We start from the raw sequence: 19,925 nt of genomic DNA, 5'->3' as shown, positions 1-19,925 counted from the left end.
GAAACTTGGTGAGCCAGCCCCTTACTTTCATGGAAATGGTAGTTTCTCCTTTCCTTCACTGCAATTCTCTTGCCAGTTTTTAACCAGCTCTCTGGATAGTTTGACAATGCACAGCTCACTAAAGAAGGCCTGTAACACAGCAGAGTCCAGCGGAAAATTTCAGGGGTCAGTCTAGGACAGCTGGGTCATGGAATCCCAAGGAGGGGTGAGGGTGGGGGGTGCAGGTTGTGGACTCCCAGTTGGGTTCCAAATGGCTCCAGGCAGGAATCGAATCAAATCCTCCAGAGGGCAACTGTGGCCTGGGCAGCTCCCCAAGGCCCCAGGGACCTTCTGGGATAACCCAAAGCCATACCAGCACTGGCTAACTCATTCAATCGTACTTATTGAGCACTTACCATGTGCGAAGCAGTGTACTAAGTGCTTGGCAGATTGTACAGTACAATAATAAACAGACACATTCTCTGCCCACATCGAGTTTACAGTCTAGAGGGACAAGGTTACGGTCTAGAGGATCCTTTCAGATTCTGAGCCTAAGCCCATTCTAATTTAATAATAATAACAATGATGATGGCATTTGTTAAGTGCTTACTATGTGCCAAGCACTGTTCTAAGCACTGGGGTAGATACAAGGTAATCAGGTTGTCCCACGTGGGGCTCACAGTCTTCATCCCCATTTTACAGATGAGGTAACTGAGGCACAGAGAAGTCAAGTGACTTGCCCAAAGTCACACAGCTGGTCAATGGCAGAGCTGGTATTAGAACCTATGACCTCTGACTCCCAAGCCTGTGCTCTAGGCTGCACAATTTGCTGGGGGAAAGAAAGAAAATACTTACCCTGTCTCCCCATTATGCAGAAGTAGGCCTCTGTGTAACTCATACCCTGTGGGGTGGGGAAGAGGGCAAGAATTGCTAAGAAGCCATTCCCCACTTGAAGACTGGGTACAGAGCAGGGTAGCTTATGCAAACCTGTTGTGATTCTACAATCGGTGCAAGAAGCTGGGAGTGCCCTCCTCTGTGACAACTTTTTAAAGCAGCTCTAAGGGAGTTGATGGGAGCCTAGTCTATACCCACCCAAGGACTGACTGGCCCCTCTGTAGTACATCATGTCTTTTTAAAATTTGAGAGATATTTCCTCTTTGTATAGTGCTTTGCACAGTTAGCGCTCAGTAAATCCGATTGAATGAATGAAGTACAGGTTACTCTAATCTGTCCCTGCAAACCACCCTGCCAGTGAAGAGGGATGGCGTGTGAGGCAGTGTGGTCACCAACCCTGGGAACAGAGGAAATCTGGCCATTGTCTTCACAGATACCAATCTGAGACTTTATTCATATCTCATCCTTAACTCCTGATGTTTCACTGGGTACCTGTTTACAGCAGATATTCTTCACGATCAGTCTTAAGCCTACGTGTACAATAGTCTATTCTGAGATGAAAGACGTTTAAGTCCAATTCCTTGTTTTCAAACACATGACCCAACAGCCCCTTAGTACCTACTGTGTGGAGTGAGCTGGTGCTGCCTTTTTCAAATGTATTGATTGGTGAAAATATTTATCTTCAACAATTAAATGCTACACTATTTCCTTTTAAATGGTCATGCATGTAATTAATTTCCCCTGTTCAGCAATTCATTAGGTCTCAGAGACTACTTATTTTTGTATTGAACCTGGGTCTATTGATAGTTTTCCACTGGAAGGAGAAAGATACAGTATCAAGATTACAATTCATGTTTTTCTAATCACACCACATAAAACTTCTTGCATTCTAAAAAGCAGTCCATCGTGATATCATCTGCTATCTTTCATAATTGTGATATATTCTTCTACCAGTTTCTTCTTTTCATTTAGTTTCTCCAATACTGCATCTATTAAATATGAGGAAAAAGGAAACTGAAAGAGAAATGGAGAAAGATGAAGAGCAAAACTGTATTTTCTTCAGGTTAAAAATATACACTAAATATCTTTAAACCATTAGACTTCAGTTATTTCTGACAACTGTGCACACATTACAGTTCCTTATCTGATCTCTCAAACTGATATTCCTGGTTAGTGTGTGTAATTTTGTTCTTTATCATAAAAATGATAAAAGAGCAGAAGTAAAATGAAAAAAGATAAACGCCTTATTGAACAATTCATGGTTTACTGACCATGTTAATGATGTAATCTGCAATACTAGCAACTCTGCCATTTATCTTCAATCTGGTGATCAATAACAGGTTACAGTCATCTCCAGGGCACAAAGATCAGTACAAGTAGTACTTTATGTTCATCACTCACAAAAGAGTGAGAGAGAATCATCAATATTATTGTCCTGCAAATATGGCCAAATATCTTAAGAGTTATATGGTGAATCTTGAGTGGATAAATGAAGAAAAAATCTCCACTGATTAGGAGGTTAAAAAGAAGTCAGTTTGGAGGAATGTGTGGCATATTGCCGAGTGTATGGATTGCTGAGTAAGATTTTTGCAGGGATTTGTAACCGACACAACATTTGGCCAAAATGGATCGTCTCATGTTTCTTGCCTTGAGCATGCAGAACCATTACTCTCGATACAAAGAAATTTGGAGCAATTCCTAGAAATTCAGAATTTTTGTCTGTAAATCGGTTTTCTGGCACTCTGAACCTTCAGGATAATTAAACAGTTTAAAAATCCAATTTGGGGGCCTACCTGCTTTTCCTCTCCTTGGTTAAAAAATAAACCAACACACAAAAATGCCAACAAACAACCTCTGATGGCAATAGCTTATGGAAATGGGGCAGAATCGCCCCTTTACCTCATTACTTTATGGGAAGCCTAACATTGAGGGCATCATAGCTTACCACTATGGATAATACCAGGTAAAACAATCAAAATATAAATGGAGCATTTCCAAAGAAACAATATTATTAAAACAACTCCTACTTTTTTCAAGTGGTTTCTTCCCAATGTGGGGAAAAGACTAGCTCCCATAACACTGCAAATTTCAAAAAAGCAGTGGGAGAAACACTGGATATTCGGAATGTAGAAGGGATAGAAAGTATATAATCCATCAATATTTCCTAGAATACCTTCTTTTTGAAGAACTCAAGAGTTTTTGTCAGTAGCTCATTCATTCTCACATCCTGAAAGGTAGGGAGGCAGGGTAGGAATGATCATTTTCCTCTCTTTTTATGGGGAAACTGAATTCCAGAGAGGTAAAGTAATTAGGCCAATTCACTCAGCAAGTTAGTGGTAAACCTAGAACCAGAACCTGGGTCTCCTGAGACCAGTGGTGGTTCCACTAGACTGCCCTGCCTTGAACAATTATGAACTGAACTGCTGTACTTCAGCCATTCAATTTTCTTCTGGATTTACCTAATTACTACTTGATTGCTGTATGTTTCAGGTGTATTTTGATATTTAGAATATACCAATTCCTGTAAAATAATCAAATTATTTTGAGGAGATTGAATATAAAGGGAAAATAAAACGTTTGACCTATTGAGGCTCACTAGTCCATTTTGGAATTTAATTTTCTTTACTGTTCCTTTTTTTTTTCTTTTTACATAAACCCTTCCTTAAATTTCACCATACGGATTAAGTTATAGCAATGACATCTGTTCTGAATCCATTTTTCATTTACATGTACATTTTTCATCCCATCGCATCTGCTATACATTAAAATGAAACGGGAACTTCAATTGACATGTCACATATAGTTTTGCATTTTTCAAATCAAAGAGCAAAAAGAGTGCTCCAAAACTTAAGAAATACTTATATAACTATAAAATAGTATATAAAATTGTCCTCCACATGACCCCGAACCTTTGTTTCAAAGTTGATAAACTTGACCCTATAATGAAAACGAATGTATCGGTGACAATTTCCTAAGCAAGGAACTTTGCAGCATTTCCTGTTCAACAGTTGACAATGCATTGGCTTCCACAATGCCGATATTCAGAAGTTAATCTTATCAGTAATGCACATTCTCTTCACAACTGTTTCATCCCTGTTTTCCTTCTCTCCTTCTGATCTTGGGTTGCCTCCCATTTCTCTCACCCTCCAGGCATTTCCCTTCTCTAATTCCAAAAGCTAGCAAAGCAAACCTACCCCAATTAGCCAGCATCCTTCCTTGCCTGTCTCCTGGAAATTTATGAAACTTTAAAGAAGACAGTAAAGTTAAGCAGAAAAGGTTTTATTAGCAGGACAGTTAGAGCAGGCTTAAGTTTGGTTTGATGACCAGGTGTTATGGATCCTGAAAAAAAATCAGTCTTTCAATCAATTCGTAGATCCCGGCATTCAGTTCATGCCTTATCAATGATAGCAGGAAAATGGCCTCCAAATTGCTAGATTAGAGATTTTTATGTGGGGAAAATACCCAACTATTTGAGAAAGTTTACTTCAATGATAACACTAGATCAATATCATTTTCCTCTTGCTTTTTTTCATGGTATTTGCTAAATGCTTACTATGCTTACTTACTCTCTCTGATCATAATCTTCTCACCTGCCTCCTCACTCACACTCCTTTCCCCGTAAATCCATAATACTCCCTCACAGAGATCTCTGCTCTCTTGACCCCATCCATCTTTCTGAGCACCTCACACCCCACCTCGCCTCCCTCTCCTCTCTACCCAGTCTTGATGATCAGATTACCGCTCTCAACTCTACCCTTTCTACTCAGCTAGACTCACTCGCTCCCCCTTCCCTTCGCCGCTCTCGTACCACTAACCCACAGCCCTGGATCACTGCCACTGTCCGCCTCCTTCGCTCTTATGCTTGAGCTGCCGAAAGTCTAAACACCATGCCAACCTCGTTCACTTCAAGTTTATCCTTTCCTGCCTTAACTCAGCCCTCTCCTCTGCCAGACAAAACTATTTCTCTTCCCTTATTGACACCCATGCCCATCATCCCCGTCAGCTCTTCCGTACATTCAACTCCCTTCTCAGGCCCCCGGTTCCTCCCCCTCCTCCTTCCCTCACCCCCAACGATCTGGCCTCCTACTTCATTAATAAAATTAAATCCATCATGTCTGACCTCCCCAAAGTCACTTCCCCCCCTCCAACCCCCTGGCTCTCAACACTCTCTGCTACTCTCCCATCCTTCCCAGGAGTATCCTCAGAGGAGCTCTCCTCCCTCCTCTCAAGTGCTACTCTGGCCACCTGTGCTTCTGACCCCATTCCCTCTCATCTTATGAAATCTCTCGCTCCATCCCTTCTCCCCTCCTTACCTTCCATCTTCAACCGCTCACTCTCCACCGGTTCCTTCCCCTCTGCCTTCAAACATGCCCATGTCTCTCCCATCCTAAAAAAACCCTCTCTTGACCCCATCTCACCTTCTAGTTATCGCCCCATCTCCCTCCTACCATTACTTTCCAAACTCCTTGAACAAGTTGTCTACATGCGCTGCCTCAAATTCCTCAACACCAACTCTCTCCTCAACCCGCTCCAGTCTGGCTTCCGTCCCCTACATTCCACAGAAACTGTCCTCTCAAAGGTCACCAATGACCTCCTGCTTGCCAAATCCAACGGCTCATACTCTATCCTAATCCTCCTTGACCTCTCAGCTGCCTTCGACACTGTGGACCACCCCCTTCTCCTCAACACACTATCCAACCTTGGCTTCACAGACTCCGTCCTCTCCTGGTTCTCCTCTTATCTCTCCGGTTGTTCATTCTCAGTCTCTTTTGCAGGCTCCTCCTCCCCATCCTATCCCTTACTGTGGGGGTTCCCCAAGGTTCAGTTCTTGGTCCCCTTCTGTTCTCGATCTACACTCACTCCCTTGGTGACCTCATTCGCTCTCACGGCTTCAACTATCATCTCTATGCTGATGACACCCAAATCTACATCTCTGCCCCTGCTCTCTCCCCCTCCCTCCAGGCTCGCATCTCCTCCTGCCTTCAGGACATCTCTATCTGGACGTCTGCCCGCCACCTAAAACTCAACATGTCCAAGACTGAACTCCTTGTCTTCCCTCCCAAACCCTGCCCTCTCCCTGACTTTCCCATCTCTGTTGACGGCACTACCATCCTTCCCATCTCACAAGCCCGCAACCTTGGTGTCATCCTTGACTCCGCTCTCTCGTTCACCCCTCACATCCAAGCCGTCACCAAAACCTGCCGGTCTCAGCTCCGCAACATTGCCAAGATCCACCCTTTCCTCTCCATCCAAACCGCTACCCTGCTCGTTCAAGCTCTCATCCTATCCCGTCTGGACTACTGCATCAGCCTTCCCTCTGATCTCCCATCCTCGTGTCTCTCCCCACTTCAATCCATACTTCATGCTGCTGCCCGGATTGTCTTTGTCCAGAAACGCTCTGGGCATGTTACTCCCCTCCTCAAAAATCTCCAGTGGCTACCAATCAATCTGCACTTCAGGCAGAAACTCCTCACCCTCGGCTTCAAGGCTGTCCATTGCCTCGCCCCCTCCTACCTCACCTCCCTTCTCTCCTTCTACAGCCCAGCCCGCACCCTCCGCTCCTCTGCTGCTAATCTCCTCACCGTGCCTCATTCTCACGTGTCCCGCCATCGACCCCCGGCCCACATCATCCCCCGGGCCTGGAATGCTCTCCCTCTGCCCATCCACCAAGCTAGCTCTCTTCCTCCCTTAAAGGCCCTACTGAAAGCTCACCTCCTCCAGGAGGGCTTCCCAGACTGAGCCCCCTCCTTCCTCTCCCCCTCATCCCCCTCTCTATCCCCCCATCTTACCTCCTTCCCTTCCCCACAGCACCTGTATATATGTATGATTGTACGTATGTATTACTCTATTTATTTTACTTGTACATATCTATTCTATTTATTTTATTTTGTTAATATGTTTGGTTTTGTTCTCTGTCTCCCCCTTCTAGACTGTGAGCCCACTGTTGGGTAGGGACCGTCTCTATATGTTGCCAACTTGTACTTCCCAAGCGCTTAGTACAGTGCTCTGCACACAGTAAGCGCTCAATAAATACAATTGATTGATTGAATGATTGATTGATATGTGTGAGGCACGTTTCTAAGAGCTCGAGTTGATACAAGATCATCGATTTGGAAGCAGTCCCTGTTTCACATGGGGCTCACGGTCTTAATCTCCATTTTATAGATGAGGTAACTGAGGCACAGAGAAGTGAAGTGACTTGCCCAAGGTCACACAGCATACAAGTGGGGGTTCCGGGATTAGAACCCAGGTCCTTCTGACTCACAACTGGTGCTGAATGTTAATGAAAGCAAGTTGCTTTTAAATGTTTGTGGCTTTTCTCTTCAAAATAGCATTGGTTTGAGCCAATTTAAAAGCAGTTTATATTATGCCAAGCCCATCAATCAATCTTTAGGAAAATTTAAAGCAACAGATTTCAGGAGAGTGACGACTTCGTAGAACGGACTGTCCTGGCCATTAAACTCAATTAGAATGAATTAAAGTTAAACAAACAATAACTCATACATACAAAGAGGGATGTTTTTATTTCTAATTTTTTTTCCTTTGGCATAGAATTCTGAGAAAAGTGATGTGGCCAAAAAGGTCCCAAATGTGATTTACTGTAAATACAAAAGACTTCTCTGTGGTGCATGATGACCATCCCCTTTAACCACACACTCTCCCTACGGTCTCACAAACCTCAAAGAAAGATTTCCATGAGGCAAAGGATACACACTATGAGTATGGGTATACTGAGTACGGGTAGAGCTACATTTTTCATATTTTTTCATATTTCTCAATTTTACAAGCCACATTTTGATTAGCGAACAAGAAGGTTAGGAAACAACTGTTCAATACATCCCATCCATCGTCCTTCCTTCTGGTAGAATTGCTTCTAAACTACTTTAGGCTTCTACAGGAAATTCTTTATGTTTAGGGTGACATATGAGTTCAATGTACTGCTTATGTGTAACTGAAGAGGACTGCTCCAACTTTTAAAAGTAAATGCACAAATACATGTTGTAGACGTTACAAAAAGAAGATACAATTGAGCACACTGGTGAAAGGGATGGTGGGGATGAAGTTAATCTCAGCGTGTACAACACTATAACTAACATCTGCAGGGAGCTGATGAGTTATGATCAGCTTTGATCAAAACTTTGGATTTCCTTTTAAACTGGTTTCCCAACAGTGAGCTACACTTCTGGGCCAAACCGATCTGAGCCCCTGGGATTCTGGAGGCCTAGGGCTTCCTAGACACTTTCTGGACATGTAGGAGCACTTGCCAAAGAAAGCAGCCCTCTCAGGAAAATCCTAGACAAGCTTGGTACTAACACAAACCCAAGGAATTTGTGTGGACACAAGATAGCCTCTGGAGTGTATTGAGCTGAACTGCTGTTTGGCTTGGAATGTTCAGTAAACACCGACGGACTTGTTAGAACCCAGTAAACCTTTGATCCAACAGCCCCGCAAGAATAACTATTGGAATGAGTAGTTCTCGTGTACCATTTCTAAACTCGACACTCTGAAATCCCACTCCAATCAATGGTATTTATTGAGCATTTACTATGTTCAATAAGAGCGTGAGGGAGTACAATACAATTGAGTTGGTAGACTCGATCCCTGCTCTCGAGGAGCTTACAGTCAACTTCCCCAACCTGCCAGGTGTAGTCCTGGGAGACAGAAGGTCTTGGGTTCTAATCCTGGCTCCGTCACTTGTCTGGTGTGTGACCTTGGGCTAGTCACTTCACTTCTCTGGGCCTCAGTTACCTCATCTGTAAAATGGGGATTAAGACTGTGGGCCCCATGTGGGACATGGACTGTATCCAACCTGATTATCTTACCCCAGCGTTTAGAACAGTGCTGACTGGCAAATTAACAATCAATCAGTGGGTAACTGAGGCAAAGAGAACTATGGGATTAGGCGCTCACACCAACAGGAAACCATCCAGGGACATTCTAATGAAACTAATCTCATATGCAACTTAAAAAAAATAAGGGTAAAACAGAAGTGTGCTATTCTTCATAGACTTTCCCCTTGAGTGCAATTACACAGTGACATTCAAGATCTACCACCAAAGTCCCTCTTTCTTCCCCTAAAAAATTCCTAACACATCAGTAAAACCTCCTATGTCAGTAATAAAAATAGAAATCTTTGACTTTTAAAATGTTATCTTATTGTCACGGAGGAATAAAATTAGCTTGAAAAATGATCTATAGGGATATGATGCAGTTCATTATGTATAACAGCAACAGCAGCAGTTTCCCAGTGTTCATAAAGGATGCTCCATTAAATTTACCTCCAGTCAATAATTAGGAGTCCACAAATAAACCTAGGCAATTAAATCAATATTGTTGGGCAATTATGTTCCAGAGTCCAGGCTCAGTGGCACAAAAAGACACTATATCAAACAGCAGTATTAAGTGGTCCAATGCAATTTTCAACAAGACATTTTCTTAGGCTAACTGGACAGTGAGTAGCATACAGTAAGTGTCCAGTTTGCCCATCGACAGAATATACACGGCAAACAGTAAAGACTTTGCTATTATCACTACATCAAAAAAAATTTCCAATTTTGCCCTTAAATTGAATAGTACACTCTATAAGTGATGCTTTTGGAAAATCCCCAATCAAAAAGAAAATATAGGTTTGTGCAGCGGCATCAAAAGCGAGCACTTTAAAATACATTAGCCAATTTGATTTATGTTCTCCATGCAAGAAAATCAAAACCTAGAATCAGATTTTCTGATTAGTCACTTCTAAGAGGTTGCATTATAAAAGACAGAACTTCTGCATTTTTGCTCTGAAATTGAAATGACAGATTGCTAATTACAATGGTTATTCTTTACCTTAGTGATACCGGTTGATTAACATTCCCTCAACTTGAATAAAGTATTGAACATTATACTCTAGGTATTATTTACTCCTTCCTCCTTGGACTGTGAGCTCCATGAGGGAGAGAGACTGTGTTCAACCTGATTATACTGTATCTATCCCAGCTCTTAGTTCAGTGATTGGCACATAGTATGCATTTAACAATACATGATCAATTATAATAATAATAATGATGATGGTATTTGTTAAGCGCTTACTATGTGCCAAGCACTGTTCTAAGCACTGGGGTAGATACAAGGTTATCAGGTTGTCTCAGGTGGGGCGCACAGTCTTAATCCCCATTTTCCAGGTGAGGTAACTGAGGCACAGAGAAGTTAAGTGACTTGCCCAGTGTCACCCAGCAGACAAGTGGCGGAGGTGGGATTAGAACCCACGTCTTCCGACTCCCAAGCCCGTGCTCTTGCCACTAAGCTTCGCTGCTTCTCATTATGCCAATATGGGGCCAAAATAATTTTGTGAATATGAATCCAAAGAATGGGTTACATTCCAATTAATCAGTGGTATTTATTGAGCACCTACTGTGTGCAGAGCACAGTCCTAAACACTTGGAAGAGTACAATACAATAGAGCAGGTAGACACGATCCCTGTTGACGAGGAGCTTACAGTCTAGTGGGGGAAACAGGCATTTAAATAAATTAGAGATAGGCAAAATGACAGAGTCAAAAGAGGGGAAATGGCAGAGTAAAAGATACGTACAGAAGTGCTGTAAGGCTGGAAGTGGGGTGAATATTATGTGCTTAAAGAGTATAAACCCAAGTGTATAGTTGATACAGAAGGGAGGGCAAATAGAGCAAGTTTGGGGTTAGTTAGGGAAGGCTTCTTGGAGGAAATGCAATTTTAGCAGGGGTTTGAAGATGGGGAGAGTGATGGTCTGTCAGATAGAAAGGGAGTGCTGGGGTCCGAGGAAGGACGTGGGCAAGGGGTCGGTGGCAGGATAGATGAGATCGGGGCACAGAGAGTAGATTGGTGTTAGAGGAGTGAAGTGCGCAGGCTGGATTGTAGTAGATAAGCGAGGATATAAGAGGGGGCAAGATGACTCTAAGGAGTTTCTGACTAAATAGCACATTGTGATGGAAATATTTCAAACGTATTTATAATCTTATTTTGCAAATATAGATATCCTCTTACATGTTTTGGCTCACTCTTAACCTTCTTTCCATTTAGCTGTGATAAAAAGAATCAAAATAATTGAAAGAATTAACAGCAACAAGAAAGTTTTAGAATAAATTACTTCCTGTCAGTAACGTCAAAACAAAAGCTGAGCAGGACTAGAAAAGCAGGACTCTCACCTGCCAATAAACTGCCCTTGATCACTTACAAGAGGGGCGCATCCCAGCAGACTATATGTGTATTAAAAAAAATTACTTGGAAGGGAAGAAAAAGTATCACACAGGTCACAGCAGCAGTCTCAATAGACCCCTCCGGGACTTCAACTGGTCTCAGCCTTGTCATCCTCTATGCAGCTTTCCACTCTGCCCAGAAAATGTCGATAGGAAAATGTTTGAGGGGCCTCTGGTGGAAATTTTTTCATTCCTTCTGCATTGACAGGATGCCAAATCAATATTTACTTCCCACTAACAAGCTGCTCGAGGTCTCAGTAGAAAATATTGTAGAGAATGCGGGAAGACACAGTAATAAACAGCTGTCTGGCTGTGAGGAAAACATGAATTGACTGGAAACAGGTCCATAGTAAAAGGTCACTGAAACCCATGAACTCCTCAGGTGTCCATATCAACAACTAACTTTAAAGACACATAATAAAGAAACTCTTTTCCTCAGAGGTCTGGGAGAATGGATCCTTTTAGTTTAGCAAGCATACAACCTGACTCAATAATTTAATTAATACATTTGCCAAGATCTGTGTTGGTTTTCCCTAGGTATTTGTTTCATTTGTTAAGTTAGCAAGTACAAATATGGTGTTAACTTTCTTTTCCATATACTGACTTCTTCAACAGTTCTTTGCTGAAGAGATGTGGATAATATGAACAGGCTTAGAAAGAGACAAAGGTGGCAAAATGGAAGGCTTAGAATTAAAACACATTTTCAATGTCTGAAGTGGAATGAGCCCACTGTTGGGTAGGGACCGTCTCTGTATGTCGCCAACTTGTACTTCCCAAGCGCTTAGTACAGTGCTCTGCACACAGTAAGCGCTTAATAAATACGATTGAATGAATGAATAAATACCTTTCCTTCCAGAAGCTTTTGAATGTACTGAAGCCATGCCTTGTCGTTTTCAGAGGCCATTTTTGCCTTTTCAATTTCCTAAACAAAGAATAAGGAGAAACGTGGGACTAGAATATGGAAATCATACACACGCAGACATTCTTGACCACATCATTAGGCATTTTAAAAAAACCCCTTCTAATGGAGAAGGGGAACTGGCCTGAGAGCATCAGTTGCACTCGGGGAGGGACCGGATGCCTACTGTTCTATGCATGTCTAAGCACTGCCTCTCACATCTTGAATCTGAGCCTTCATTCAGATACTTTTGATTAGAAGATACTAATGAAGTATATATATTAGACAATGGTGAACACATTAGCCCCAAATCAAATTCACAGGTCTATGTTTACATGGTGGATTTCTTTTTTTTCCCCCAAATTATCCTCGTCTACATATTATTGACTAATTTATCCACTTGTACTTCTACCTATTCTTACACTTTTAACTATTTTATATTTATCAATGTATGTTTTTTGTCTCTCCCATTAGATTATAAACTCCTGGAAAATTTTTTCCCATCTTTTACTTCATCTGTTTGTTCCCAAACATCAAATACACAGTAGGCTTGCACGCGGTAGCACTCAATCAACCCTGCAATGATAATTTTGATTCTAAAGAGTCATTTATTATTATTATTAACAATAATAATAATAACTAAAATACTAATAATGATGGTATTTAGTAAGCATTTACTATGTGCCAAGCATTGTACTAAGTACTGGTGAGGATATAAAATGATCAGATCGGACACAGTCCATCCCCCAAGGCCTCACAGCCCAAGCAGGAGGGAGAACAGGTATTTTATCCTCATTTTACAGATGAAGTAACAGGCTCAGAGAGATTAAATGACTTGCCCAAAGTCACACAGCAGGCCTAATCGTAGAACCAAGACTAGAATTCAGGTCTCCTAACATCTAATCTTGCTCTTTCCCCTAGGTTAAACTACCTCCCAAGGATTTGTTCATGATGCGTCCCCCAGGCAATTCCTTCATTATTCCAATCACATGATCCCTGCAGGCATCTCAGCATTCATGTCTCATTTTCTCATTTATTCACCCTTTCATGTGCTCTTAAATATTGCTACTTTGTCATCACAGTGTGATTGTCTTCCTCCATTGGATTGCAATGCTATTCCTACAGGAAGCACTAAACTTGAAGATCTTATAATCCAAAGTTATAACAGATGCCTCCTCTGTTCCAACTATCTCAGGCAGTGGTGATAGCCAGGAATTTCCCCTGACTTTGTTCAGGGGAAGGCCATGTTCTTTATTAAATATATATCTTGCCAGTTATCCGCCTATTTTGTTAACTCCCAAATATCTTCTATGATATGCTGTTCTTGAGGATGTTCTTGAAAACTGTTCAGAATCTTCAGAAAGAGCAAAATTATTAGGTGGCACAGGTTCAGGATATTTATTTATTTTACTTGTACATATCTATTCTATTTATTTTATTTTGTTAATATGTTTGGTTTTGTTCTCTGTCTCCCCCTTCTAGACTGTGGGCCCACTGTTGGGTAGGGACTGTATATGTTGCCAACTTGTACTTCCCAAGCGCTTAGTACAGTGCTCTGCACACAGTAAGTGCTCAATAAATACGATTGATTGATTGATTCAGGAAATCAAGCACTTAGTACAGTGCTCTGCATACAGTAAGTGCTCAATAAATACGATTGAATAAATGAAAGAAATACTGCCACTGGGAATTCAGTTCCCACTAAAATGGGCTTCTTCTCTTCCAAATGGTAAAGAGAAGCCTAGTAGAAAGAGGATGGGCTCAGAAGTCAGAAGACCTGGGTTCTAATCCCAGCTCTACTTGTCTGCTGTGTGACCTTGAGAAGTCACTTACATTCTCTGTGCCTCAGTTACCTCATCTGTAAAATGGGGATTAAGACTGTGAGCTCCATGTGGGACATGGACTGTGTCCAATTTGATTAGTTTGTATCTATTCCAGTGCTTAGTACAGTGGCCGGCACATACTAGGTGCTTAACAAATATTATAAAAAAAATAACTAAGACTGAAGTTTTCAGTCTGAATCCCTTGGACCCTGGGTGAATCTTGAAACTCTGGAATAGGTTTGGTCCAGTCTATAGCTTATCCATGGGGGTCCCACTCCAAGCTTGGGCACATTCTGGTCCAGGACATTACCCCCTCACCCCTCCCAAGCACTTAGTATAGTGCTTTGCACACAGTAAGCCCTCAATACAATTGAATGAATGAATGAACACCCTAACAAATTTAGCTTGGGCTTAGACTAAGTTTGATTCAATGTGCACTTTCTGAAGGATTATTATGTAGAAGGAATTACTCTGAGACTAGACCAGGCCAGACCTACATCCCAGAGACAGCACTAAAAATCCCATAGGCAAAAAGATACAGACCAGGAGCCTTATCATGTACCTGTGAATTGCATAGCTTATCCACACCCAACTAGCCCACCGTCTCCATGGAATATAATGTTTGAACATACTCGATCTTTCATAAAGTTTTGTTATTTCTTGGAGTTGTAGTGGAGGGTTCTTTCTGGGACAAAGTTGTTTATAGTAAGATAAGATCTGGTGTTCTTCATGAACTTCTTATCACAGATAAATTCCATTATAATAACCATTGAGAACCCTTAGGTTAGGGGTTCAGGAGATCACCATGTGAGGGTCCACGCAAGGTGAGCCCTGCCCATAGAAGTTGCTAGAACAAGGAAACTACCCATTCCTCCAAACCTTCACCAAAGAGAAAGCATTTTAGCATAGGGATGTAAATGACCCACTGGGTGACACCAGTAGGAGCACGGTGAACTATAGCTAAGAAACTGGCCAAGGAGGAGGGGACTAGCAGAGCAAAAAAGAAGTTCCAGAACCCTCTTAGAAGCACTCTATCTTAGGTGCTTGAAGGGAAAGTAAGTGGGGAGAGGTTTCCATTTCGGTGTTCACTGGGAGCATCATCAATGGTATTTACTGAGTTCTTACTAGGTACAGAGCACTGTGCTATGCTCTTGGGACAGTACAATACAACAGAGTTGACACATATGTTCCCTGGCCACAAGGTGCTTACAGGTCTGGAGAGTGAAAATGTGTCAAGTTGCTGTTCACCAGAAAGGCAGAGGGTCCAGCAGGTGAACTGAGGGTAGATTCTGAGGGTAGTGTGTCCCAGAAATAGCTACTAAGAGACGTACAGCAGCACAGTGGGTTCAGGGGTCAGTAAAGTCAAGGGCTATGTTAGGAACAAGTGCAAGATTACTGAGGGGGTTATTCCTGAATCTAGTTCAAGACTCTGGTGTACCTGACTGTTGCTGTTGTGATCCTTAATTAAGTACTGGTTACCTAGAAGTAGTATTTTTTAAGGGTCCATTCAGTGCCCTTCCCTATACTAGGTATTTGGGGAGTACAGAATAATGAAGTGAAATGTCCCCTGCCAAAAGGTGTTTATGCTCTATCGGGAGAGAAAAGCATTAAAATATTTAATGAATAATTGAGTATATATATACTCGACATTCATGGATATGTGTATATATATATGCTGTCTGATGTGGGGAGAGAGGAATTAAGTTCCAAGCCAAGAGAACAGAGTTAGCAAAAGGACAGAGGTGGAAGAATTGAGAGTGAGGTACAACTAGGAGATTGGCTTGGGAGCAAAAAGACAGCACGTTGGGAAATAGTGGGTAAAGGGGGCAGAGACAGGTAAAATGAGCCAGATGTTGGTGAGTTGAAGTCGACTGTGAGGTGTTTCTGTGTGGTGCAGAGAGAGACGAGAAGTCACCTGAGGGTCTTGATGAGAAGAGAGTCACTTGAGGGTCTTGAGGAGAGGAGAGATGTGGGCTGAGAGATTCTTCAAGAAGACGATCCATGCAGCAGATTGAAGTGGAGAAAGGGTAGGGGCTAAAAGCTGGGAGACCAGCAAAGAGGCTACTGCAAAGGTTATGTGGGGTAAGACCAGAGTTTAGAACACCTGGTTATAACCAAAGGCGTGCTTGTGTAATCTGCTTGCTTTAGTTCTATTTATTTGTTTCAAGTCCTGTCCCTGAGAAGGACTTGGGCATTTGGCATTCCTTCAAACCACAAGCTGCCAACCCAAGGGGTGCAGTCAATCAATGGCATTTATTGAGTGCTTACTCCTACAAAGCACTGAGATAAAATCAATCAATGGTATTTATTGAGCATTTACTGTGTACAGAGCACTGACCTAAGCACTTATGTTTGGGCTATTACAACAGTGTTAGAAGAAACAATCCTTAACTTCAAGAGGTTTACAAATCTACTGGGAACTACAGACACTAAAATAAAGTACAGGTAGGAGAAGACAGAGGAGTCTGAGTTCATGGCAACTGCACCAGTTGAAGCAGTATCCTTGCCTAGCTTGTCTCTCTGCTTACTTCTTGCTGTTTAGTCAGCTACCCTAAGCAGATGAGGTAATCTGGGTGGGGCGGGGGGAGGCTTCTGTGTTTTCCTGCATATACATCAGTTTATGTCTTTCACACTGCCTACCTTCTTGTCTGTCTGTAAGTCAAACGCTTAGTAAAGTGCTTTGCACATGGTAAGCGCTCATTAAATACAATTGAAATATGATTGAATACATTTCTAAGCTTGGAACAGTGACCTCCCTCTTGGAAGACCTGGCCCCTGTATACTCTACCTTTGAGCTCCAAAAGATCGGTCATTTTTCAATAGCCACCATCATTTTTCTTCTTACAGTTGAAATTAATAAGAATCATCAAATACTTAAAAATACTTACAAGCTTTAAAGGAATCAATGCAAGAGTTGAACTTGAAGAAGATCTTTATAATCCTTACCTCTTCATCTTCTGTGTCTAGTATTTCCTCTAGATCAGTCTTGGAAATGTTAAGGATAGAAGCTGCCAAGGACTGGGCTCTGCGTACTGACCCTTTGGAAAGTTTCCTGTTATACTGCATTTTTTTAGTTTCTCTGATTCTTCTCCTCATTTCTTGGATATTACTTTGTAACACTTGGGCTAATGCCTAAAACATACAAGAAGTAAGCATTTAGTTTTTTAAAAAGCTATATAAGCTCCAAAAATCTAAAACAACAAAAAGGCAGTCATGATAGCAAAACCTGTATCACTCAGCAGGTATTGTATCTTACTAAATATTTGAAAATCTCATTATACAACACATGAGATTCATTTTATTATATACAGCTAATGCCAAGAATTGAAAAAAATATAGACAATGGAGTGAAGAGTAACAAACAGAACACTAATAGTGCATTTCCCAGATTTACCACGTTTTTAAGAAGTGATACAGTTTGAATGATGTTCAACTTGTACTTCTGTAAGCACAATAACATCTTTTTCTCCAAGAGGCAAATCTGCTTATCCCTATATCTGTCCACAATGTGTTACCTCTAAATTCATTTTAACTTATTCCTTTCTTTATTAGTTCATTTCTTGTGATCTAGATTAGGGGTGGCCAAGCCTCATGAATTAAAGTCACAATCCAAAACCACGATATAGTTGAAAGCCACGGATTAAAAAAAAAATCCTTGAACCAGAATAGTGAACATGCATTTTGCGGGGAATGGGGAGGGAGCAGTTGAGCAGTATCAGTGAGGAAGCAACAAAAGGGATTGGAGGTGGGACCAGAGATGCTGATATGACTGACAGAGATGCAATCATAATAGAAGTAATAGTAGTAGTAGAAGTAGCAGTAAAAATAACAGCATTTATCAAGTGTCGGCTGTGGGCAAGCACTGTACTTAGGGCTGGGAAAAAGAATAAGTGGATGAGAATTAGACACAATCCCCGGTCCCCAGGAGACTCACAATAAAAAAAATAAGAGAGGGTGGATTAGTATCGGGCACCTAAGGAAAGATGAAAAAACAAAAGCTACCACCCCTGTAAAAGACAAGAACGATGATGAACTCCAAAGCAGTAGGTATGGTGGTTAGAGGAGCAGAGTTTGGAGCATCTGACTCCTCTAAAATGTATCAGTAGCCAAATAAATAGCTTGGTATTTACAGTCTTTATATTCAAATGGAAGGTCAAGAACTACTTGTGGTATCTGGCAGAGTTGGAGCAATTTCCAGTGGCTGTACCTGGGTAATGTGACCTATTACTGCCACTTCTGCAATATTTTTCACTGCCATTCCCATGTGATTACATGGGAATCTTGTACATATTTACTATTCTATTTATTTTATTTTGTTAATATGTTTTGTATTGTTGTCTGTCTCCCCCTTCTAGACTGTGAGATCGCTGTTGGGTAGGGACCGTCTGTATATGTTGCCAACTTGTACTTCCCAAGCGCTTAGTACAGTGCTCTGCACACAGTAAGCACTCAATAAATACGACTGAATGAATGAATGAATGAATGATTAGATAAAATCAAACACTAGACAGGCATACACACACACATACACATATATATATATACACATATGTGTGTGCATGTGTATACATATATATATATATATATACATATATATATGTATATATATATATATATTACAAAGCGGTAATCCAAATGGCTTACCTATGCAAGTAATTTTACCATGCTGTACTGATAAGACTGCAAGCCCTTCAAAAGCTACCAGATGACAGAAAGTCTGATCTTTATACATTTCTAGGAATCAAAATTCTAGTCACTAAGATGCCGACATATATTCTTGTGTTTCCTGTTTGTACTGTGTGCATCACTAACCATATGCTATCCCTAAACAATGAAAGTTTAGCCATTCACTTCATTCATTAAAATCCGCAGAGCCCATTATAATGTTTACAGTCTAATAGATATTCACTGTCACTATTTGGGCCTCTGATTCAATTTGCTTAAATCCCAGCTGCAAAGTAATCCTGATGGAGATTAAGTTAATTTATCACCAATTTCTTCTCAGAACCATCAATTGTCAGAGTTTTTCAATAAAAGCCACGGGTCCCTTTTCTCCCCTAAAACAAAATATATAATGAATGTAAATATCAATGTTTCCACAATTATTTGGCTACATTTTTTTTATAAGGCTAAGAATTCTTTCATGGGGTGAACTGTTATAAAAGAACCTTTCTTTTATGATATTTTACCAAGTCTGGGTACTCAGCTATCAGAGGAAATGCATTTCCCTCTCCATATCACTGTTTTTCATCAATCTCTTATTCCCAATTATTAAAGATTTTGAAACTGACACATTCATCATTAGATGTGTGATTTAGCAGTCTTTAACGGAACAAATGCTTTTATCCAAATTATAACAATTAGATACTTAACTCTTGCACAATACCAGTTACTGTTTAAATATCAATATTAAAATAAAGATTTATAGTTGAGAACACTCAGTATCAACAGTACTTATTAAAACCCTTGGGCAGAGCACTCATATGAGTTGCTTGGGAATCATACAAAAGACGTAAAAGATTCAATTTCTGATGAAAAGAAGGCTTACAATCTAATGACTAGGAACACATTTCAATCTCCTCACCTTTGTTTTTTCTTGCCACCTCAAATGGGCACATAGCGTGTATATGTAGTCACATGTACATGTTGTTGGGTAGCCCTTTCTAGTTCATGAATGTGTGTAATAAATATAGGATGTGTGTACCACATGAGGATCGCTCCTTGTTGAGCAGTTCTGGTTGACAATTCTTCCAGGTTTGACAGGGCATCTTTAGGATGACTCTTTGTTCACTGCTGACATATTGGCAGGCAGAAACCTCAGGAGAGGATTTGCTCTCCCTAAAGCAACAGTAGTGCTGTCCTTCTATTCAAAAATGATACTGTTTATGATGAGATTGGAGCAAAGGCTTCAAGAAGACCAAGACAGAAGTAGACAAATAGAAAACAGACACAGGCTGCACTTTGAACAAACCCTCTAACAAAAAGAAAAAACCAAAACAAAAACACCAAAGGTCTAGCTTCGTTTGGAAACAATGTGGGGAAGAATCTGGACCCCATAATGGCCTATACAGCCATTTTCTCATGTATAGCTAGGACCTCACTATCAGTAGCTTCA

At 41.1% G+C, this 19,925-nt stretch overlaps 1 protein-coding gene across 1 annotated transcript in view; it reads right to left on the bottom strand.

Moving 5' to 3' along the window:
• Positions 1–1,418: 1,418 nt before the first annotated feature.
• The window catches only part of CNTLN (centlein), a 245,707-nt gene continuing 227,200 nt past the window's right edge, over positions 1,419–19,925 (bottom strand). The window contains exons 33-35 of the mRNA XM_038769522.1: positions 16,757–16,942; positions 11,934–12,011; positions 1,419–1,887 (exon numbers count right to left, since the gene is read on the bottom strand). Of these exons, the coding sequence (XP_038625450.1) occupies positions 1,786–1,887; positions 11,934–12,011; positions 16,757–16,942 (366 nt within the window). The 3' untranslated portion in view covers positions 1,419–1,785. The remainder of the gene's footprint in view (positions 1,888–11,933; positions 12,012–16,756; positions 16,943–19,925) is intronic.

This window comes from Tachyglossus aculeatus, chromosome X4 (genome assembly GCF_015852505.1).
Source record: "Tachyglossus aculeatus isolate mTacAcu1 chromosome X4, mTacAcu1.pri, whole genome shotgun sequence".
Classification (NCBI taxonomy): Eukaryota; Metazoa; Chordata; class Mammalia; order Monotremata; family Tachyglossidae; genus Tachyglossus; species Tachyglossus aculeatus.
This window is presented reverse-complemented; position numbering and strand designations above follow the sequence as displayed.